The sequence below is a fragment of the Salvelinus sp. IW2-2015 genome, linkage group LG7 (genome assembly GCF_002910315.2).
Source record: "Salvelinus sp. IW2-2015 linkage group LG7, ASM291031v2, whole genome shotgun sequence".
Classification (NCBI taxonomy): Eukaryota; Metazoa; Chordata; class Actinopteri; order Salmoniformes; family Salmonidae; genus Salvelinus; species Salvelinus sp. IW2-2015.
In genome coordinates, this window is record NC_036847.1 from 24914914 (window position 1) to 24937600 (window position 22687).

The 22687-nt window shown below is 42.5% G+C and overlaps 2 protein-coding genes across 3 annotated transcripts; both read left to right on the top strand.

The window, feature by feature from the left end:
• The first annotated feature begins 1957 nt into the window (after positions 1-1957).
• Positions 1958-7443, top strand: LOC111966693 (ubiquitin-conjugating enzyme E2 variant 1). 2 transcript variants are annotated; one of them, XM_023991555.2, is made up of 4 exons: positions 1958-2068; positions 4471-4619; positions 5155-5280; positions 5829-7443. In XM_023991555.2, exons 1-4 carry the CDS (start codon positions 2011-2013, stop codon positions 5973-5975), a joined length of 480 nt encoding a protein of 159 aa, XP_023847323.1. In that variant the 5' UTR covers positions 1958-2010; the 3' UTR covers positions 5976-7443. The 2 variants fall into 2 exon arrangements, with proteins under 2 accessions (XP_023847323.1, XP_023847324.1); XM_023991556.2 differs by lacking the exon at positions 5155-5280 and having other exon boundaries at positions 1974-2068.
• Positions 7444-10665: 3222 nt separating this feature from the next.
• On the top strand, positions 10666-17744 carry LOC111966694 (solute carrier family 52, riboflavin transporter, member 3-A-like). The gene is made up of 4 exons (XM_023991558.2): positions 10666-10859; positions 14104-15248; positions 15565-15688; positions 16187-17744. The coding sequence occupies exons 2-4, from the start codon at positions 14230-14232 to the stop codon at positions 16397-16399; spliced, it is 1356 nt and encodes a 451-aa protein (XP_023847326.1). The 5' UTR covers positions 10666-10859; positions 14104-14229; the 3' UTR covers positions 16400-17744.
• Positions 17745-22687: the final 4943 nt, after the last annotated feature.

Sequence of the window (22687 nt, forward strand, 5' to 3'; positions counted from 1 at the left end):
TAGTTTGTACTAAGCGATCACCTACTGTAGATGTACAGTGAGCACTCAAAGTATTGGGACAGTGACAATTTAGTTGTTTTGACTCTGTACTCTAGCACTTTGGATTTGAAATGATACAATGACCGGTTAAAGTGCAGACTGTCTATTTGGCTTTAATTTGGGAGTTTCTTCATCTATATCGAGTGAACCGTTTAGAAATTACAGCACTTTTTGTACATAGTCCCCCCAAATTCACTTGTGTATTGAATTAGTCCAAAGTTTAGTATTTTGTCCCATATTACTAGCATACAAGGATTACATCAAGCTTGTTATTCTACAAACTTTTGGATGCATTTGCTGTTTGTTTTGGTTGTGTTTTATATTATATTGTGTCCAATAGGAATGTATTGTGTCCTTTTTTGTTCCTAAACACTTCTACATTAATGTGGATGCTACCATGATTACAGAAAGTCTTGAATGAATCGTGAATAATGATGAGTGAGAAAGTTACAGATGCACAAATATCATACCACCAAGACATGCTAACCTCTCACCATTAAAATAACAGGGGAGGTTAGCATTTTTTGGGGGGGTGTGATATTTGTGTGTCTAACTTTCTCACGCATCATTATTCACAATTCATTCAGGATCATCTGTAATCATGGTAGCATCCACATTAATTTAGAATGTTTAGGAACATATTTACAATAAAAGTGACTCCAAAACGAAAATATTATTTACCATTTAATTTCTATTGGCCACAAAATTATCTGAAACACAACCCAAACAGCAAATGCATCCAACAAATTTGACTTCTGACTACTTTAATACACATAAGTGAATTGGCCCTAAGACTTTTGGTCCCCTAAAATGGAGGGACTGTACAAAACGTGATGAAAGATCTATACGGTTCACCCGATATGGATACAAATACCCTTATATTGCAGCTGACAGTCTGCACTTTAACCTCAGTCATTGTATCATGTGCTGGAGTACAGAGCCAAAACATGCTGTCTCAATACTTTTGTTGCTCGCTGTAAATGTGTGATTTAGTAGTTATTTTAATGACCTAATTGCTTTAATACAATGCTTTTTCATGAATGGATTTAGCTAAAGGTCTTGTTGAAAGTGTACAATTGGGGTTTGTCTAAATGTTAAAAGAAAAGATGTTGCCTAATGCACTTATTTTTTTGTCAAGAATGAGATCAATCATGTTATAAATGGTTATTGTTGATTTGTTCAGGTGTTTCTGACATGTTTGTCTGAATGAAATTTGTAGTGCTCCTTGGACCTTTAAAAAGCTGGCCTTGTCTTCTCTGCTGAGAAGTTGTTGTAAATGTTGTTTATCGGTACAATATGGTTGGCCTACTTATGGCTTAMAATTTATATTATATTTATAAAGAAACTAAATAAAAAAACAAGGTAGTACTTGGTTGTGTTCATTATTTCCATTAGAAGCATATCTAACAAAGACCATCCATGAGAACAGGGGTGTCAAACTAATTTTGCCCCGGGGAGTGCATTCCTTCTTCAACGAGGTCCGGAGGGCCGCACTAAATTGGTTATATTTCCACAGTCAAAATGTGTTCTTTTTGGGGGGAATTTAAGGCTCCCTGACTGTCTAGCTTTCATTAGTGAGCTGGACACAGTCAATAAACTATGAATGAAGGTCCATTATCATTTGTACACAGTTTCAATTTGGTTTTTGTCATTTTAAGTATATTATGCTCTTATATTTCTTAGAAATATAGCTATGCCATTGTCAAAATAACTACCATGATAAATCTATGAATTAAACTTTTCCCAAAGTGGTCTCTAGGTAAATCAAAAATATCTGACCCCCCCATTGAGTGTTGGGAACAAGTTGCCCCTAACCACTGGTCCAGGGTTAGATATGTTTAATCGCCCTTTTGGTTAGGATTTGTGGTGGGTAAATCTGAGGATCAATTTATACTAGGTAATGTGGATCAATTTACCTCGAGCAAGCGCGTTCCCATCTCTCCGCTCCCATGCTGCAACCAACCCCCAACMATGCTTACGTGCGCGCTCCCGCTATTAAGCGACAAGATGGCGGTCGCCGCCGGATCAGGTAAACGGTTCAGCTAAATAAATGACTAGCTACCACATTACTAATTTCGTGTAACATTCAAATAAAYGTTTGCTGATAGTGTATATACGCTCCAAGATACTTTCCAGAAATGCTMAAGTAGTGCTTATTTTACTAAAACATGGCTATGTATAGCTGCTATGCATAGCTGCTAGCTAGCGGCTAACGCTAGCTACCGAAGTTAGCTCTCACCTGCTATCTGCCAGCTGACAAGGCTTTTGGTCTCGCAAGTTCTAGTGTATTGAAGCTAACTTGGTAAATTCCGTTGGAAAACCTCTCCATGCATAGTTACCCATATATTTAATGCTAAATTTAGCTCCGTTGACATGGCAAAAGAGCTCGTCAACCTGTGTCGACTGATCAAATGCCGCGTCATTCATCAAGCGTTGTTTTTAGCCTGTTAGCTAGCTTCCACGTCCAGAACCTCATTGGCAAGAGAATTACTAGCTAACGTTAGTTCATTATTAAATAGTCGCAGGAACAGCTCGAACTGGCTGGTTTGTGTGTTGCATGTTGTCAGCACACGTTATAGTAGCTACCTAACGAGTTGGGTTGCTAGTTGCTATTTGTTGTTAGCTGGTTTGCTAGCGTAGTCAACTAACGTTAGTCAGATAACGACTCGATTTGTTACTGTAGTGATTTCGTGATCTAACTTCAGCTAACTTGTCAGTCACATTAATTGGACTTGTATTAGTTAGCTAACTACCCAGCGTACGTGGGGAAGATGGCACTATCGGCTTTCTAATGCGATCAATTATTTAGCTAACGTTAGCTCACTCATCTGAATTTAGGCCAGAACCGTTTGGGCCTACTATGAACTGAAATAGCAAACGTTAACCAGAGAGAATTGGCTAACTAGCTACCCACACATTTATGCGGATTACGTTTACCGTCCACATTACGTCAATCCACACCTCCAATTTGTTCTCTAATACAGGCCAGTAACGTTCGTTTGAATTAGCAAGCTACTGTAGCTATACACTTAATAATCATTGAAAAACTCCTCAAAATAGTCAGGGGCTTTATTGTAATTACATTGGGCAGTGATAGTGGGGTAATTGATGCAGAGTGGTCTCTATAAAGACATACAAATAAATGTGTTACACAGCTGTAATAAGCCCAATTATACAGTAACAATCCGTTTTATTGCTAAAATCAAAATAAGCAGTAATGTTGTAAAGGTAAAATGGCAGGTAAATGCCACACACATACCCAATCAGACTACCAGATAATCTAGACAGGGAATTTAGCAGATTATTCCCAGAAGCTCAGTGTGAATGGGTCGACTCACTAAATCTGCCCAGAGTTATTGCTAATTTGTCTCATGCAAAACTCTCACCACCTATCTACAGGTTTATGGACAGATGTTGAGTGGAGTTCAAATGTTTATGAACAACAGCTGTTTTCTGGAGCTGCTTGAAGGAACTGACTGGTAGGAAGTGGAATCTGGCTTTATAGCAGTTTCTTATTGGCTACTGCTAACCTATTGGTCAATGGAACAGGTACAGGTGTGATTGGCAGAGGATGTGACCAATGGCTGGTTAGTGGCACTTTCAAACTGTTTTGCCACAGACTGAGGTGGTCTGACCCGCTCGCCTGGTTTTACTGTCAAAGCTAGCCCATCCTTCATATTGCATGGCTTGCAATCAGCAAAAACCAGTCAAACCCTGGCAAGTGCGGCTATAATAGATGCTCTGTTTCCACCACTAAATTGTATTCAAAGGGCACTATAGAAGAATCAAAGTTTGCCATGGTGTGTAACTTCTGACATATACACTGAGTGTACAAAACATTAGGAACATCTTCCTAATATTGAGTTGCACCCCCTTTTGCCCCCAGAACAGCCTCAATTTGTCAGAGCATGGACAACAATGTTTCAAAAGCGTTCCACAGGGATGCTGGCCCATGTTGACTCCAATGCTTCCCACAGTTGTGTCAAATTGGCTGGATGTCCTTTGGGTGGTGGACCATTATTGATACTCACGGGAAACTGTTGAGTGTGAAAAAAACAGCATCATTGCAGTTCTTGGCACACTCAAACCTGGCACCTACTGCAATACCCTATTCAAAGGCACTTAAATATTTTGTCTTGCCCATTCACCCTCTGAAGGCACACATACACAATCCATGTCTCAGGGCTTAAAAATCCTTTAACCTGTCTCCTCCCCTTCAACAACACTGATTGAAGTGGATTTAACAAGTGACATCAATAAGGGATCATATCTTTCACCTGGATTCACCTGGTCAGTCTATGTCATGGAAAGAGCCGAACATGGTTTTGTACACTGTGTATATTGAAACTTAATGGGATGTACTGTTTGTTTTGTCTTGTGTGGTATTTCAATCTTTTCTGTTTTGTGCTTGTTTGTCTCACACACCAACAGGCGTTAAGGTTCCTCGTAACTTCCGGCTGCTTGAAGAGCTGGAAGAAGGCCAGAAAGGTGTGGGGGATGGGACAGTGAGCTGGGGCTTGGAAGATGATGAGGACATGACCTTAACAAGATGGAGAGGGATGATCATTGGCCCTCCTAGGGTGAGTTGGCTACTCTGATTCACAGGAATCCACCAAGTTTGGCTCACTGGCCTTGTCCAGAAACAACCACTTAGGCCCTACCCCGCTAGGCAACTGTGGAGGTCTGAGAGGATTGGACAGGTGTAATCAATATGTCAAAAATTCCGCCTAGCCCAGGGGTGTCAAACATACGGCGCGCAGGTTTGATAAAACAAAGAATGCATTATTTTTTGTCAATAAATGTACATTTGCGGGGGACAATCTTAATCAATATTGAAATGGCTAAAAACCAAATCAAAACTATTCTGTCCAGCTTGCTAACAGTTGGACTGTCGGGGAGCATTTAAAATTCCAAATGTAATGGACAGAGGACTACTTTTGGCAATTTTTTGCCAGCGTGGAAATAAAATGAATTATATTTACAGCCCTCAGGACCTCGGTGAAAACCGAATGCGGTCTGAGTTTGACAACCCTGACCTAGCCTATCAAAGGGGCAAGGTGGAGCTATTAACGTAATGCTAAACCCATTCTTACTGATGTCTTTGTCATTTTTCAGACAATCTATGAAAATAGGATGTACAGTCTGAAGGTTGAATGTGGGCCCAGATATCCAGAGGCCCCACCGTTTGTCAGATTTGTAACTAAGATAAACTTGAATGGTGTGCACAACTCCAATGGTGTGGTATGTAAATCTGTTTGTCTTTCAAAATGTTTCCATTGTATAATAGTTAATACTGGCTGTCTCATTTGTGTTGTAGATATTTTTTTATGTATGTTTAAGGATTTGATTGTTTATTGAAGTGAATGACTGATTCATTTGCCCCTGGCTCCTATAATAAGATATGGATTTCAGTGCAGGGCTAATGCCTACTATGTTTAGGTTACATTACAGACAGAGGAAATGTCACATGCAATATGAGTCCATTGGCAATACTTTGCTTGAACATACTAAATGTAGTTATGCATGATCGTATAGGATGTACGTTCCGCTGGATAGGCTATTCCACAAGTTGCATTTATGTAGACTTTTTATATCCATACAAAAATGAACTATTTTTACCAGATTATGTAGCGAATAATTTTTGGGATATGTTTGTTGACAACTAACCAGTACTTCAGCCAACCATGATATTACTACAAAATATATAGAGAGATTTTTGAGTCATGTTTTGTGAGTGTGCGTGATTGAGGTGTAATGTTTCTCTCCTTCCATTGTTCCCTGTCCTGCAGGTTGACACACGAGCAGTGTCTGCACTGGCCAAGTGGCAGAACTCCTACAGCATCCGTGTGGTCCTGCAGGAGCTCAGGCGGCTCATGATGTGCAAGGAGAACATGAAGCTCCCCCAGCCACCAGAGGGCCAGATCTACACCAACTGAGTCCACGCTACTACTCTCCTTTTCCATCTTTTGTTGGCGTTTATCCTTTCATCCCATCCACCACCTCCCTCCTTATTTTAATTAATTTGCCAGCCAACACTCAAGCGCACACACACAGGGATGTACGTGTGGCCGAACACACGAATGCAGACACCCACAAACATGCAATCACTTCTACATGCGCCATTCTCAGGCCCTGGCCCCTCCCCTTTCCATCACTGGAGCTCTGGTTGGACTAGAGAAGACTAGGTAGGCGGAGTCATCGGTCCAGCCCTGATCATTCGAATACTGTACATCTTACTAATCTTTTTTTATTATTATTTGTTATAAATGCAGATTGTACAATAACATAAATAATCTTATTGAGTGTACATGTTGTGTGCTGCCTTTTTGTAATAGAGAGGACCCTCCAGCGATTATGCAAGTATTTGTGGATTTTGTTCAGTGCAAGATATAAATTAGATAAGAAAAACGTATCAGGTTCTAAACATAAAGTTCAACCAGTCAATTTACCTCCCCATTGATTTAGAGAGCTTGATTTCTTGGGTGTTTTTTGGGGGCTTTATGCATGTCTAACTTATAGCAATTTATTTATGGGCTCCACTGGAAATGCATGTGACTGCAGCAGCTTATAGCAAGATCCCTGAAGTAGTAAGCTCTTCAAGCTGTCACTTTAGTCAACACACACCTGGCCATGACAGGCAACCACTGATATTTAGCGTCCTATATAATTATATATTTTTTTAAGATACCAGAAATGTTTAGTTCATAAGTGTCATTGGGTGTAAAACACAATACAATAATAACATATGTCATCTGAAAGGATTCACAAACCAGAAAACCTGCAACACATTAAGCCAACAACCCTTGAATGGAGATAACTTGAATTGGGCTACCTCTTTTGGTCCTTAGTTGGAGAGTAGAATTGACCAATAGTCATGTCTTCTTTTATAATAATTTTTTTTTTCTTCCCCCTTTCCTATCATAATTATTGCATCATGCATTCACACTTATGTATGTATAGTGTCTATATTCCAATGGTTCTAACCCCCTGCAGGCATTTCCCATGTTTGTTTCAGAATGCTAGTGTCATTGAGTTTGCCATTCATACACTGTCAGTGTGGGTTATGGAACTACATTGATTGTACTTTTACACTATCTTGGTCTGTACAGGATCTTATGTATAGTGTTTGTCTGTTCCCCTTTAGTGATCTTACCAAACATGCAGTAAATATCATAGGGTGACCAGTCTTGTGACTATTTGTTTATCACAAGCTAGGTTTCCATCAAATTGGCGACAGATTTTCATGCTAATATTCTACAATCCACAAAGACAATGTTCACACCAATGGTGTGTTTCCACCAAAGGGACTTGTTGCTGATAAAAGTCAGTGGGGGATGACGTAGTGCACACAAAATGTACTTTTTCGCTTAAGTTTTCATGTACCGAATAAAAATCTAAAGTTCAGTGTGTTTCGATCGCATTTTCAACTCTACCCATAGTTTTCTCACAAATTGTTGCGTTAAAAAGCAAATGTGCCTACTCTGGTCTTGGCATTTGCGCTCTTGTCAACAGCTGGCAGATACTGTGCGGGTAGTCTAGTCTACATGATGAGATTATTATGGATAAGAGCGAAAAAATATTTGTGTTAAACGTCAGTCAAGCATCGATCATCATATAATCGCATGACTCCAAATGTACTTCGATATGATAGTTACTATATTAAAATGATTATGCTCTTCATGAAGTAATATCAGAGGGAATAATATCCATCAAAAGGGGGCAATCTTATAATCAAAGTTCAGCATTTATAAAGTGATTGAGACCCTCGTGGACATAATAAAATGGGGTTAAATATTAATTAAAGGGACAGTAGACACACAACACCAGTGGTGATTGTGATTGTTTGCTTTTATTTAACTAGGCAAGTCCATTAAAAACAAATTATTTTTTACAATGACGGCCTACACCGGCCAAACCCAGACGACGCTGGGCCAATTGTGCACCGCTCTACTGGACTCCCAAGCACAGCTGCTTGTGATCAAATTAAATTGTATTTGTCACATGCACCGAATACAAGAGGTGTAGACCTTACAGTGAAACACTTACTTACAAGCCCTTAATCAACAATGCAGTTTGAAGAAAATACCTATAATTAAAGAGCAGCAATAAATAACAATAGCGGGGCTATTTACAGGGGGTACCGGTACAGAGTCAATGTGCGTGGGCACCRGTGTCGAGGAAATGTGTGGGGGGGGGACGGCAATGCAAATAGTCTGGGCACCCATTTGATTAGCTGATCAGGAGTCTTACGGCGTGGGGTAGAAGCTATTTAGGAGCCTCTTGGACCTAGACTTGGTGAACCGGTACTGCTTGCCGTGTGGAGCAGAGAGAACATTCTATGACTAGGGTGGCTGGAGTCTTTGACAATTTCTAGGGYCTTCCTCTGACACCTAGTATAGAGGTCCTGGATGGCAGGAAGCTTGGCCCCGGTGATGTACTGGGCCGTACGTACTACCCTCTGTTGTGCCTTGCGTTCCGGGGCTGAGTAGTGGTGCAACCCATCAGGATGCTCTCGATGGTGCAGCTGTAAAACCTTTTGATGATCTGGGTACCCATGCCAAATATTTTCAGTCTCCTGAGGGGGAATAGGTCTTGTCGTGCCCTCTTCACGACTGTCTTGGTGTGCTTGGACCATGTTAGTTTGTTGGTGATGTGGACACCAAGGAACTTGAAGCTCTCAACCTGCTCCACTGCAGCCCCGTCGATGAGATGGGGGCGTGCTTGGTCCTCCTTTTCCTGTAGTCCACAATAATCTCCTTGTTGATTGTTGTCCTTGCACCACACGGTCAGGTCTCTAACCTCCTCCCTATGGGCTGTCTCATCATTATCGGTGATCAGGCCTACCACTGTTGTGTCATCAGCAAATCTTAATGATGGTGTTGGAGTCGTGCCTGGCCGTGCAGTCAGGAGTGAATAGGAAGTACAAGAGGGGGCTGAGCACGCACCCCAGAGGGGCCCCCGTGTTGAGGATCAGCGTTGCGTATGTGTTGTTACCTACCCTTACCACCTGGGGCCGGCCCGTCAGGAAGTCCAGGATCCAGTTGCAGAGGGAGGTGTTTAGTTCCAGGTTCCTTAGCTTAGTGATGAGCTTTGAGGGCACTATGGTGTTGAACGCTGAGCTGTAGTCAATGAATAGCATTCTCTCATAGGTGTTCCTTTTGTCCAGGTGTGAAAGGGCAGTGTGGAGTGCAATAGAGATTGCGTCATCTGTGGATATGTTGGTGCAGTATGCAAATTGGAGTGGGTCTAGGGTTTCTGGGATGATGGTKTTGATGTGAGCCATGACGAGCCTTTCAAAGCATTTCATGGCTACAGACGTGAGTGCTACGTGTCGGTAGTCATTTAGGCAGGTTATCTTAGTGTTCTTGTGCACAAGGACTATGGTGGTCTGCTTCAAACATGTTAGTGTTACAGGCTCAGACAGGGAGAGGTTGAAAATGTCAGTGGAGACACTTGCCAGTTGGTCAGCGCATGCTCGGAGTACACGTCCTGGTAATCCGTCTGGCCCTGCGGCCTTGTGAATGTTGACCTGTTTGAAAGTCTTACTCACATCGGCTGCAGAGAGTGTGATCACACAGTCGTCCGGAATAGCTGATGCTCTCATGCATGTTTCAGTGTTACTTGTCTCAAAGCAAGCATATAAGTTATTTAGCTCGTCTGGTAGGCTCGTGTCATTGGGCAGATCTCGGCTGTGCTTCCCTTTGTAGTCTGTAATAGTTTGCAAGCCCTGCYACATCCGACGATTGTCGGAGCCGGTGTAGTACGATTCGATCTTAGTCTTGTAATGACACTTTGCCTGTTTGATGGTTCATCGGAGGGCATAGCGGTATTTCTTATAAGCTTCCGGGTTAGAGTCGCGCTCCTTGAAAGCGGCAGCTCTACCCTTTAGCTCGGTGCGAATGTTGCCTGTAATCCATGGCTTCTGGTTGGGGTATGCACGTACAGTCACTGTGGGGACGACGTCCTCGATGCACTTATTGATAATGCCAGTGACTGATGTGGTGTACTCCTCAATGCCATTGGAAGAATCCCGGAACATATTCCAATCTGTGCTACAGCCTGGATTCGAATCAGGGTGTCTGTAGTGACACCTCAAGCACTGAGATGCAGTGCCTTAGACCGCTGCGCCACTCGGGAGGGATCCCTGATATTGTTATTGTTCCCATGGACTATTGTTGTTGGTAAAAGGATAAAGCGGTGTAGGCCTATAAAAAGTTCATGTGAATCTCAGTTAGTGTTCACCAGAGTCATTATTGGTCAAAGATGTTGAGTAGATGCCCTCTCATGTCTTAATCAATGTATATTCTGTAGGTCAATAAACAGATGGATTTTTATTGGATAATATTGTTATGATTAAAATGACCATACCACATCCCAATCATTTACACACACAAACACACACACACCCTGGGTTGTATTACCTGACTACCTCTGATATAAGCAACCTCGCTTTCTTTCTGAATTTCCCATTCACATAATTGTGGAATGAGATGAGGGACCATAGGTCTCCCATTAGTCTCTCGGGGCTGGGCAGGCAGAGGAAAGGGGACGTCCCATCTCTACTATGTATCTAACTTTATGGCTGTTGTACAGATTTAAAAAGGACACAGCTGCACAGCTGCTCAGTTTACTCTTACACGGTGGAGCTGACTGCTGGACTGGACTCTGAACTACCCACAAGGCACTAGTTCCCTAGTTCTCCTCCAGCCTGTGTGTGAAGGAGAAGCCAGTGGCATTGTCCCAAAGGTCTGTATATAAGATGAGAGTGGGAGGATGTTGGATTCCTCAATAAGGCATCCATTCAGTAGCTCAAGAAACCTGTGAGTATACTTTTTTATCTTCTTGGTTCCTATGAGCTGTATTGGAAATGTAATATTGCCTTATGGTCATGCAATGGAACAATCATGGAAGTTAAAGTGTATCAATTTCAAATCAATATTGTAAAGAAGGTCTTTTTCAGGCAGATTCTGATTATCCATTCCCCTGACAAAAGATCATAGTGATCAATATGAATTGAAAGTTCTTGCAGTTCACACTGACCATCTACATTACTGTAACACATTGGTGCTTTGTAAGCCTGATACACAGTATGTGATGGTATTGGCTCTGATATTGTCTCATTTGTTAGGCCGAACATCATGAAATCCCGTGTGGAAGCTAAATGCCTGTCTGATTTTCACTAGCAGAGATAGGAAATCAGCAGGGCCATGTAAACTAAATTGTACTAAGTGGTATCCTTGGGATGTCCCTGCCCTAAACCCTAACCATAACCTTAACTCCTAACCTTAACTCCTAACCTTAACTCCTAACCTCAACCCCTAACCTTAACCCTTCCCTTAACCCTTACTTTAACTGTTTTAAATTTAAATGGACCATTTTAAATTTCAAGTGACGTCGGTTCCCACTTAGACTTCCCAAGGATCCCTCTTAGACTTTTCCATTGTGCAGTAACAATGTTAACTTTTTTAAAGTAAAAGAGGAGACTTGAGTTCCAGAAGTAAAAGTTTTAATACAGAGCTTTGAGGTGCAGGTGGTCATGCGGAAATACACATGCTAATAGCACCAGTTCCTTAAAAGCCACAGCCAGTAAATATAAAGCAAATTATGTCTCAAGACTAATATAGTCATTCTTAATTGTGTATACCTGGCATCGTTACAGACAATGGTTGATATGAAACTGATAAAATGTTTAGCTGAACAATGAGAAGAGTGAAACATTTGCTACTTTGGGTACAGAGAGTGAAGTTCAGCAGCTTGAGCCAGTTCAAGGTTTGGATTGTCACGAGTTGAGGCCTCTGAGAAGTGTGTGTCCTGTATGATCTGGGTCGTAGTTAGGCATCCGGCTGGCCCCCACAGCCATATGGTACGTTGTGTTTCTAGAGGGAAGTGTTAGGGAAGTGAAAATTCCTTCAGCTGCTTGACATGTAAGAAGAATGCGTTGAGTAGACTGAATACTTCTCTGTTACAATTGCTAGTATTGTCTCAAGGTTTCATGGTTTCATCTCTGTATAAATGAAAAATACAATACATCTGATTCTCACTACTCCATCTACACAGTTAGTTAGATAGTTGTCCTTGACTTACATTTATTTTTTAAATTTAACATACAGTATATCATTTAGGTAATCAAAGTGTAACTAATTAACTAAACCAGTCATTTCAAAGTTGGACGTGTGACATTTGCACCCTTGAGCAACAACACCCTGTGCATAAATTACAGGGCACACAGAGAGCGTCAGAGTTGAACCAGTTGACCTAGATCTGCTTATGCCAGGTTGCTTCACCCTGTGTGACTCACAGCTAAAGTGTAAAACAGTAGGGTTAAAAGCTGTTTGGCAAAAAGTTAAAGATCAAATTCCAATGACAAAATGAATGCACATTCAATAACAGGGCACATATCCATAAAGAGTCTCAGAGTAGGAGTGCTGATCTAGAATCTTTCTATTTAATCTGATTCATTATGATCTAAAAGGCAAAACTGATCCTTTGATTTGTAAACCCACAATAACAATGTGATATTTACTCTTGGTTATACAGTAATGATGGTCATGGTCTAGGCCAGTAGTTCCCAAAAATAAAAAAGGAACTCAGTCTGGCTTTCAACTTACTCCTGAAAGTTGCAATAATGCACAAGGTGCAATTTCAAAATTGATAGTGCATCAGCAGTTTTCCAGTGTTCCCCAATGCTGGAAGGGGAGCCTGAGTGAAAATGTTTGGGAACCCCTGGTCTAGGCTAGGGTTAGGCCTACTTGTTGATAGATCCTTGCAGAGAGATTTGGTACTATAATACTTTAAAAAATTTACAAATATTATTATGGTCCTACTCATTTCATCCTCGATCTAGCTTGATAGTTTTAGCAGCAGTGTCTTTAAGCAGTGGCGTGTATTCATGGATGCCAAGGGAAGCCAGGTTTTCCCCAAAAATATATTTCATAATTTTCATTCAATTCGCAAGAGGCTGAATGTACAGTATCTCACCGGAAAAGCATCAGAGCGAGTGAAACAGCTCCCCTCTGTCTCTGTATGTATAGCCCATCTATCTGATGCTGTTTGGTCAAAAAGAGTATGAGATTGTTGAAACCCGTAGCATTGAATGCAAGGGAAACCAGCAAGCATTTTGCCTCCCTTGATAAAAAAAAAGTATACAATAATAGCCAACTAGCGTTGAGCTAAACTGAGTGAGCTCAACTGTGAATGGTCCTGGTGCACCAAGGGAAGCCAGTTTGGATTTGGCTTCACACCAATCACATCACATCAAAAGCAAAATATAATTGACAGAAAAAATTTGAATTGTTGCATCTCGTTGTGTCGTTGTCCTCCAGTGGCTAGCTAGCTACCTAGAATCGTCTCTTTCCTAAATTAGCCATGGATGGAGACAGGGATTTAGACTTGTGGTTTTACTTAATTCTCTGTACTGGTCATTGATTATAATGGCGATTCTGATCCAACCATTAGTTCATACATTGTGCCCCTGGCCCTTAGAGGATGGAAGTTCAGTATGTAGCTAGATGTAGTAGGCTAATTTTAACTAGCTGGCTCATCGTTGCCCAATAAAGGAAGTTAGGCTAGCGAGCAAGCATTCTAGCCAGGTAGCATAGGACAACAAAAACTAAAAGCGTGTACTGTATAACACAGTCATAGACCGTTTCGTCAACATGAAAGAGAGGACGATGGCAGAACCATGGACAGCCACAGCATATTTAGCTTACATTGATTGGACTAAGATGTTTTTGATATCTTTTAGTTGTCACTGTATTAGACTAAGCATACAGTAGGTTATTTGATGATGTTGAAATGTTGAAGATGAAATGGTTCTGGAATAGTGGAGGTAGCTCCTGTTTTCTTTGCAACTCGCAGGAACTCTCATTAGTTCTAACTCAATAGTTGTTTAGTTTAGTAGTCTGAAAATATCAGAAACATTAACTTGCTTGACCATGCTGTAGGTCATGTAACTGTTTGTTACATGCAATATGCTTTGTGGACTTCACCGGACAGAGGTTGCTCACACACCGCTACTGACTTTCAGTATTTGTTAAGATAATCTCTAGTTTCCTCTTTTTCTAGGCTCTGAAGGCTGGCCAGGTTGAAACTGTTCAACCAGATATATCTTCACTTCAGATCTGAAGTTCCTCCAGAAGACTACTTCACCTCACCTGACCTGACCTGACTGGGACCAGCTACAATACAGCCATGTCTCTGCTGGTCCATGTTCTGGCCTGCTGCTTCGGCCTGGGCTCCTGGGTGGCTGTCAACGGCCTGTGGGTGGAGCTCCCCCTCATTGTCAACACCCTCCCCGAGGGCTGGGAGCTACCATCCTACCTGACAGTCATCATCCAGCTGGCCAACCTGGGGCCTCTGCTGGTCACTGTCATGCACAAGCTGTGTCCGGGCCGTCTGAGGGAGAGCGCTGTCATCTACAGTGTGTTGTCCATCGGCATCCTGGCCTGTGTACTGTTGGCGTTCTTCTGGGATGAGACCACGGTTGTGGCAACGGCACCACGGAGCACAGTCTTCTTTATTCTAACCCTTTTCCTGGCCTTGGTGGATTGTACTTCCTCTGTTACCTTCCTGCCCTTCATGATGCAGCTGCCAGCCCACTACATCACCACCTACTTCATTGGAGAGGGCCTGAGTGGCTTTATCCCTGGTCTAGTTGCTCTTGGCCAGGGCGTCGGCATGGCCAAGTGTGTAAATGGCACTCAGTCCTCTGGTAACCTCACTGAAAAGGACATGTACATTGTCCAGACCCAGTATCTACAGCCCAACTTTTCCACGGAGGTGTTTTTCTTCTTCTTGGCGGCGATGATGTGCATCAGCCTGCTGGCGTTCTCTGCCCTCAACAGGTTCCCACGCAGCTTTGAACTGTCCACAGAGAACCTGGTTTCAGACACTGACACAGTGGCGTCGGTCTGCTTCGGTCTCGACAACCCTGGAGTGGTAACCGACGAGCAGAACTCTAACCCAAAACCCCACAGTGAGGAATCAGGTCAGGCTAGGCCACAGCTGGCTAAACCAGGCCACTCTGTTTATCAGTTAGCTTTTATCTATTTCATGGTGGTCTGTGTGAACGGGGCAACCAACGGCCTGTTGCCCTCGGTGCAGACGTACTCCTGCATGCCCTACGGTAACCTGGCTTATCACCTGTCAGCGGCTCTGGCATCCTGTGCCAACCCAGTGGCCTGTATAGTCGCCCTGTTCTTTCCTAAAAGGTAAAACCCCAAATAGCCTCAAGCTTTCCTCTTTTATTGATGATAAAGCAACAACAAGCATTTATGGACAAACACTCAAATCAATATGTATTATTATCTCAGCTTTGACAGCATTATGTGCAGAAATTGCTTCCTGCTGTTCAATAAGTAACCATTTTTACAGCGTTCTCAGGTGAACATAGATATTGTTTGTACACTGACATAGACATTCAGCTACCCATCACTGCAGCAATCTCAGTTGTTATCTTTATGTTGAATGACATTCTCCAGATATACAGTTTACAAACTGTTTTCTGGTTTCCTGTTTTGCGCTCAGGTCACTAGTGTTGCTGGGTGTACTGTGTCTCCTGGGCTCAATCTTTGGAGGATACAACATGGCCATGGCCGCCATGAGTCCATGTCCAGTACTACAAGGCTCTGCACTGGGAGAAACCATCATAGTGAGTGACAACTCCACCTGTAGAAATAGGCCTCAGTCTAGAGACACTTTCTAAGAAACACTTATCTATCAAACTGTCACAGTTATTGATCCTTGGAATTCAAGAAAAGCAAAGGTAACAAAGTTGTTGCGGTCCTTTATGGTAGGGTTTCCCAAACTCGGTCCTGGGGCCCCCACTCGGTGCATGTTTAGTTTTTTGCCCTAGCACTACACAGATGATTCAAATAACAAACTCATCATCAAGCTTTGATTATTTTAATCAGCTATGTAGTGCTAGGGGGGGGGGGGGGCCCAGGGGGGGCCCCAGTACCGAGTTTGGGAAACCCTGGGGGTGCACATTTTAGTTTTTCCTCTGGCACTACACATCTGATTCCACTAAACAACTGATCATTAAACCTTTGATTAGTATAGGATCAGGTATGTCGTGCTAGGGCACTTGAATTCTTACACTTGAATCGTACGTGTTACCTAACTAATAAAGTCACAATGTAATCCTCAGGTTCTGTCGTGGGTCTTCTTCACGGGGACCATGTCCTATGTGAGGGTAATGGTTGGTGTCATCCTGAGGGACGAGAGCCACAGTGCCCTGGTGTGGTGTGGAGCAGCGGCACAGACAGGCTCTCTGCTTGGCTCTGCCATTATGTTCCCTTTGGTCAATGTCTGCAACCTGTTTGAGTCAGGAGACTTCTGCAACACTAGGTGCCCTTTATGATGATGACTTATACCTGAGACACTAACATACCCACTGGTAAGTAGCCTTGTCCGAGCCAGAACGGCCCTAGGGCAGGAGTTTATCTCTTGTTTCTGTAGTGCGATGCAGCTTGATGTACAAGTACACCCCCTGGACAGGAGTACCTGCTAGTACCTATACCCACTGGGGTGATGTGTGAATAATGTGGGGGTCAAGGAAAAGACAATGACGAGACAATGACGTATCTGGCCTCAGATTAGAGATTGGACTCTAAGTATGTCTTCAAGGGCACCCTGTGGTGAGAAAAAAATCCACGTGGATCAATGGAGTAAAGCATAAGATTTCAAACTGTTGTTCAGTTAATAATTGTATGTATTTCTATGCAGTATGATTCACAACCTACACTCAAGGGTGTTGGAGCAATTGTTGTAAATATCTGCATTATAAACCTCATAACCTTATCTTATTTCAAATGTATGGTTTTAAACCATTACTTGTTGAATAATTGGGAATTTAAGGAGACAAGCAGAATCCAGATTCATGTTTGGTTTGTAATTACTAATTATAGTGCCATGAAAAATGTTATTATTGAATTAACCTTAGATTTACACTGAGTGTACAAAACATTAAGAACACCTGCTTTTTCCATGAGATAGACTGACCAGGTGAATCCAGGGGAAAACTTATTGATGTCACATGTTAAATCTAATTCAATCAGTCTAGGTGAAGGGGAGGAGACAGGTTAAAGAAGGATTTTTAAGACAATTGAGACATGGATTGTGTATGTGTGCCATTCAGAGTGTCAATGGCAAGATAAAAGTGCCTTTGAACGGGGGTATGGTGGTAAGCGCCAGGTACACTGCTGGGTTTTTCATGCTCAACAGTTTCCTGTGTGTATCAAGAATAGTCCACCAACCAAAGGACATCCAGCCAAGTATTGGCGTCAACATGGGCCTGCTTCCCTGTGGAACACTTTCGACAACTTGTAGAGTCCATGCCCCGACAACTTGAGGCTTTTCTGAGGGCAAAAGGGGGGGGGGGCAACTCATTATTAGGAATATGTTCTTAATGTTCTGTATGTACACTTAGTGTATATCACGGTCACTCTGCTGAACCCACTGGTGTTTTCTCTATTTAGAATGTTTCAGATTGTAACACTAGATGGTGGTAGTAGACCATGTTAGAAAAAACTAATCTTTGCATTATTCAGGCATCCCAGCAGATTCTCTTGTCAACACAAAATACATTTAATTACACTTTGTCTATTCAACACTTGTTGTATAAAGGCTTTTATATCTCTATGTTCATGTGTGTGTCAGTGTGAAAGAGCATTCCATGTAAGATCATCATATGATATGCACTGTTGATTGTTTTTGTAAATACATTATAGATCATCATGTGCTAATGTGTTCAAGTTAATGTGTTTAACCTCATGTGTTCACTCACATACAATGTTGCTTTGAGAGATTCTATGGCTATCATGGATGTGTGAGAATCAGATTACTGTAGGTTACAGCAATTTCTCTCAGGAGGATGCTGCTCTTCCATAGGAACCAGATAGTGATGTCCCCATCAGCAGCTGTTGTTCTACCAGTCTCTATCTCTCAGTCTATCTCCTTCCCCTCAGATGAGTTGAGGACCACAAAGAGGTCCCCCCAGCCCCAGGTTTAGGGGAAGCCCAGGGAGGTGCGCACTAATTAAGGTTAGTCAGAGTAGAGGAGGCAGTTAGTCGGCTGTTGGCCCCATTGCTGGTCACTTGGGAGCTCCACTGACCCCGGCTCTGAGTAAAAAAATAATAAAGAAAGAGGGTGACAATTACCCCCAGCCTGCCTCCGGGAGTCCGGGTTAGCTGACGATCAGATGAGGGCCACCCTGCCTCCGGGAGTCCGGGTCAGCTGAGGATCAGATGAGGATCAGGCGAAGAGCAGATGCGACTTTCTCACTTGGATTTGAGGAAAGGAAAACCCCTTTTCCTGAAATCACTGCGGTGAATTATTCACACCATTGACAATAAATAAGACCAAATTATTTCATCATTATTGGATGTTATTATGTAAAAGGGAAATTGTCAAAGGGTAGTTCTGGATAAAGTGTTACATTTAGTTGAAGGTGAATCAGATTTTTTTTCTCTATGTCATTTTTATTTCGTTTTGGGCACTTCACAGCTCCTTACTCACTATAGCCTTCATCTTGCATTCAAATGTTGTTTCGCTTTGCTTCACAACGTCCCTGAATATCTGAGTGCAACTAAGAGATTTTCTGCTAGCTTCGTTGGATAAATTCCTTGWTTGGCCCGGGCTTTTGTGTTGAGGAGAGGCATTGACAACACACAGCATCAGCAGCAAAAGAAAAGTGTATAATTTTGTGTCAGATGGCCCATTGCTTCTCCAGCTGGTCAGGAGGGACTGTGGCCACCTGGATTCCCTGTCTTGGTCCTGTGAGATCCTGCAGTCTCTTCTGCCATGTGAGGAGGACTCTTACTACGCCACTGAGAGGCCCATCTGGTCAGGACGACACCTCCCAGAGTGGACCCCCACCCTCACACCTCACCGAATCCCCACCCCACCCAGCCGCTTCCCATCCCAGTTCTCAGATAAATGAGCAGCGCGTCAAATTGAATGGGGGATTTAGCCTCTTTAACAGAATCAGGGAATTAATTCAGGGAATTATAATGCAATGAACTCTAAACCACAACTCTAGATAGATATCCTATCTACCTTGTTGCTGAATCCACAGATACGTCACCTGTGCCTGACACAGTAACTGATTGTAGGATCCCCTTGGTAAAGTTGGTAAAACAACAGTCATTCAAGGATGAATGATTAGCATTATTACAACAATTTACTATACCACCAGCAATAAAATAACATAATCACACTCGAAAAATGATAAAGCAGTTTTGTCAAAACATCAACAAAATCCAGAACGTGGGGGAAATTTGCGTGGGGAAATTTTTGCTTGAACAATCCCAGAGGGAGACAAATGCTGGCAGCTGATATTCGGGTGAACAGCTTGTGGAAACCAATTGCAGACAATCTAGTGACAGACACACAAGGCAATATTCAGACACTAGTACTCTGGTACATATGAAATTCTATTTAAATAATACTCTCCCATAAAATGAGATTGAATGTTACAGCCCTCTGTCATTTCCCTATGGTGTCTCCCAGTGTTTTGGCCTGCTCCTTTTTTTTCATCAGCAGATATTGATGTTGGTTTAATGAAGTGCCAAACGCTCCACCCTTGGAAGGGACGAGTCTGTCAGCATATGTAAATGCCCCCTGCTTGTCAATGTGGCATGGGTTCTGCAGGGTTTAGAATGACCCCCCCCCCCTTCTCTGGGAACCCTTTGTTCTAGGGCTGACTGTGCCACGTAATGAGACCAATTATAGAGACGCACAGTAGGGAGGATGGAAAAACTTGTAACGCTGATAATTATTACACTTACCCAGCTGATAGAAGAGCGTTCATGAGTGACTAACTAAATAGACAAATTCTTTCAGCTATTCTTTATGGATATCTGTCTAAAAGCCTGTTTACTAAAATGTCAGTGATTTGTACTGTATTTAAATTCTTACGGTACTATGATAATCACTGTTTGGGAAAAGGTTGTTCTTATTTTGTAACCATAAAGGKAGAAAAGGTAGATAACAAGTCTATAAAGTGAAATCCTCACAGTGCTTCTTTGCATTGTCTGTGCAATTCAAAGGCAATTGACTTGTGTGTGGTACACTATACAGTATATAAAAAAGTATGTGGACATCATTTCTATTTAGTGGATTTGGCTATTTCAGCCACACCCATTGTTGACAGGTGTATAAAATCGACCACAAAGCCATGCAATCTCCATAGACAAACATTGACAGTAGAATGGCCTTACTGAAGACCTCACGAGTGRTGCAGCAGTCTAAGGCACTGCATCTCAGTGCAAGAGGCGTCACTATAGTACCTGGTTCGAATCCAGGCTGTATCACATCTGTTCGTGACTGGGAGTCCCATAGGGTGGCACGCAATTGGCCCAGCGTTGTCCGGGTTTGGCCGGAGTAGGCCGTTATTGTAAATAAGAATTTGTTTTTAACTGACGTGCCTAGTTAAATGAAGGTTAAATAAATTATAGCAGCAAAGGGGAGGACCAAATCCCTATTAATGTCCATGATTTTGGAATGAGATGTTCAATGAGCAGGTGTCCACATTCTTTTGGTCATGCACTGCTAGCCCTGTAACCTTAAGATGACACCTTGAAATKATTTATGAAAATGTTGATTCCTGTCTTAGTGTCGGGATGGACCGCACCTGATCGAGCCAGATGTTAATGTTGACACAAAGCCCAAGTGGCTGGCCAACCAGATATTTTCATTCATTATCATTGATATCATTATACTGTATATCCCTGTGGTGTGTTGTCTCTGTCTGTGACCCAAATGGTACCCTATGGGCCCTGGTCAAAAGTAGTGCACTATATAGGGAATAGGGTGCCATTTGGGACATAGTCTTTGTTCCGGATGCTCTGAGTTATGTGAGGAGGCTTTGGCAGTCTGTACTACATAAATGGGTTCAGGATGGGTTGCCAGGTTAACATTGATACAGTGGCACTGCTGACATGCCAGGCTGTGCTCAATACAGCAGCAGACTCCAGAGATCATTGACAGTACCAAGCAAGCAGCAAACGATACTGCAAGCAGTAACATGGTGAAAGATCCCGTAAGGGTTAGAGGACCTGTGGATGGTGTTTATGATGACCATTTTCCATTATCCAGGATAATTTTATCTTTCTGTGGGATACCTGCCGAATTGCTAACCATTCCCCATGCTATGATGATCATGGGCCAAGATTTAGCTGCAGTAGCATTATGACCCTTTCCACTGTAAAACAACCTTTATATCTATGGTAATCAACAATAAAAGCATTGAATTTAATGATGCCTACTCTGAGGGGTCCAGCAAGGTATTGTTTGTTGCAACAATATTGGATGCCGCTTTAGGGAGATGATTATGTTAATGTCGACCCTCCCATTAACACTGAGATCCCTCTTCACTCCAGTTTCCCTCCCCTTTCCCTAGAGCACCAACTGCTGGAGGTTGCCAAGCCCGGGAGAGGCTGAGCTAGCCCATTTGTGTGTGGGACCAGTCATGTGGAAAATGGCCACTCCAGAAAGAGGCAACTTCAGAGAGCTGCCATTCTTTAAAGGGGCTTGATGGCCTTTGACAGCCACAGTGCTAACATGGAGCGCACATGAACACAGCAAGGCTATTATTGTGTTCACCAACGCAGGGGGAGAAAAGAGAAGATAAAGGGGAGACCACCTTGGTTGATATTTGAAGCCACAGTGGCAGGGGGCTTGTCTGATGAGTCTGACCCTCATGCCAGAGTGGCATCACAGAAAAAAGACATGATTACAGCCAGGTGTAGCTGTATATCGTATGTGCATAATATCTGCTGCTCTATTGGTGCTGTAAATATACAACTTCTCTGCTGAAGGTCGGGTGCAAAATAATATGTCCTCAACCAGGCCATCATAGTAATATTAGCTATATATGTTACAGTGAAATGCCTCAGCTGGTGAGCTTACAGTTGGGTAATGATTGACTACATTTCAAAGGAGAGATACTGGTAGCTGTTCTTAGAATAAATAGGGGCTAGGCTACATTCTTGTAGATATTGTACTTACTGATTGATGATAATATGTGTAACTAATTTTCAATTGACCTTCAGCCATATGAAAACATATTTATGGATCTAGGACTAGATTGGCATCAGAGATATATGACTGAGGTAGTTCTGGCAAACTTTACCTTTGGCAGCTCTCAAACTGTTTAATGAATGACAAATGTATGCAATTTAACATGAACTATTCCCAACTTTCCTAGAAAATGTATGTTTATTGCTAAGGGACAACAAGTGTCCCTGTGTGCAGCAGCTGAATGTGCAACAGTGATTCTATCTGCAACAAATGGTCTCGCTACAATATGTAATTATCCAGATTCTCAGTAGTTGGGTCATTTTCTGCCACAGATACCACTGTCATTTGCGTCTCACAGGAGTTTGTCTGGGGGCTAACATGTATACTTGAAAAGAGCAGGAGGCATCTTTGTGTTGAAGCACACCTGATCTCATTCGTCATATGGCAGTACCACCTTCTCACCAGGTCCCTCTCCTCATGGCCTTGCCTCAGGGTGGTCCATCTGCTGCAGAGAGACAGCGAGCGATAGAAAGAGAGGGCGGGGGAGGGAGGGAGGGAGAGACAGAGAAAGAGAGAAGAGATAGAGAAAAGAGGGGGTGTGTGGGTGGGTGTGTGGGTGCGTGAGAAG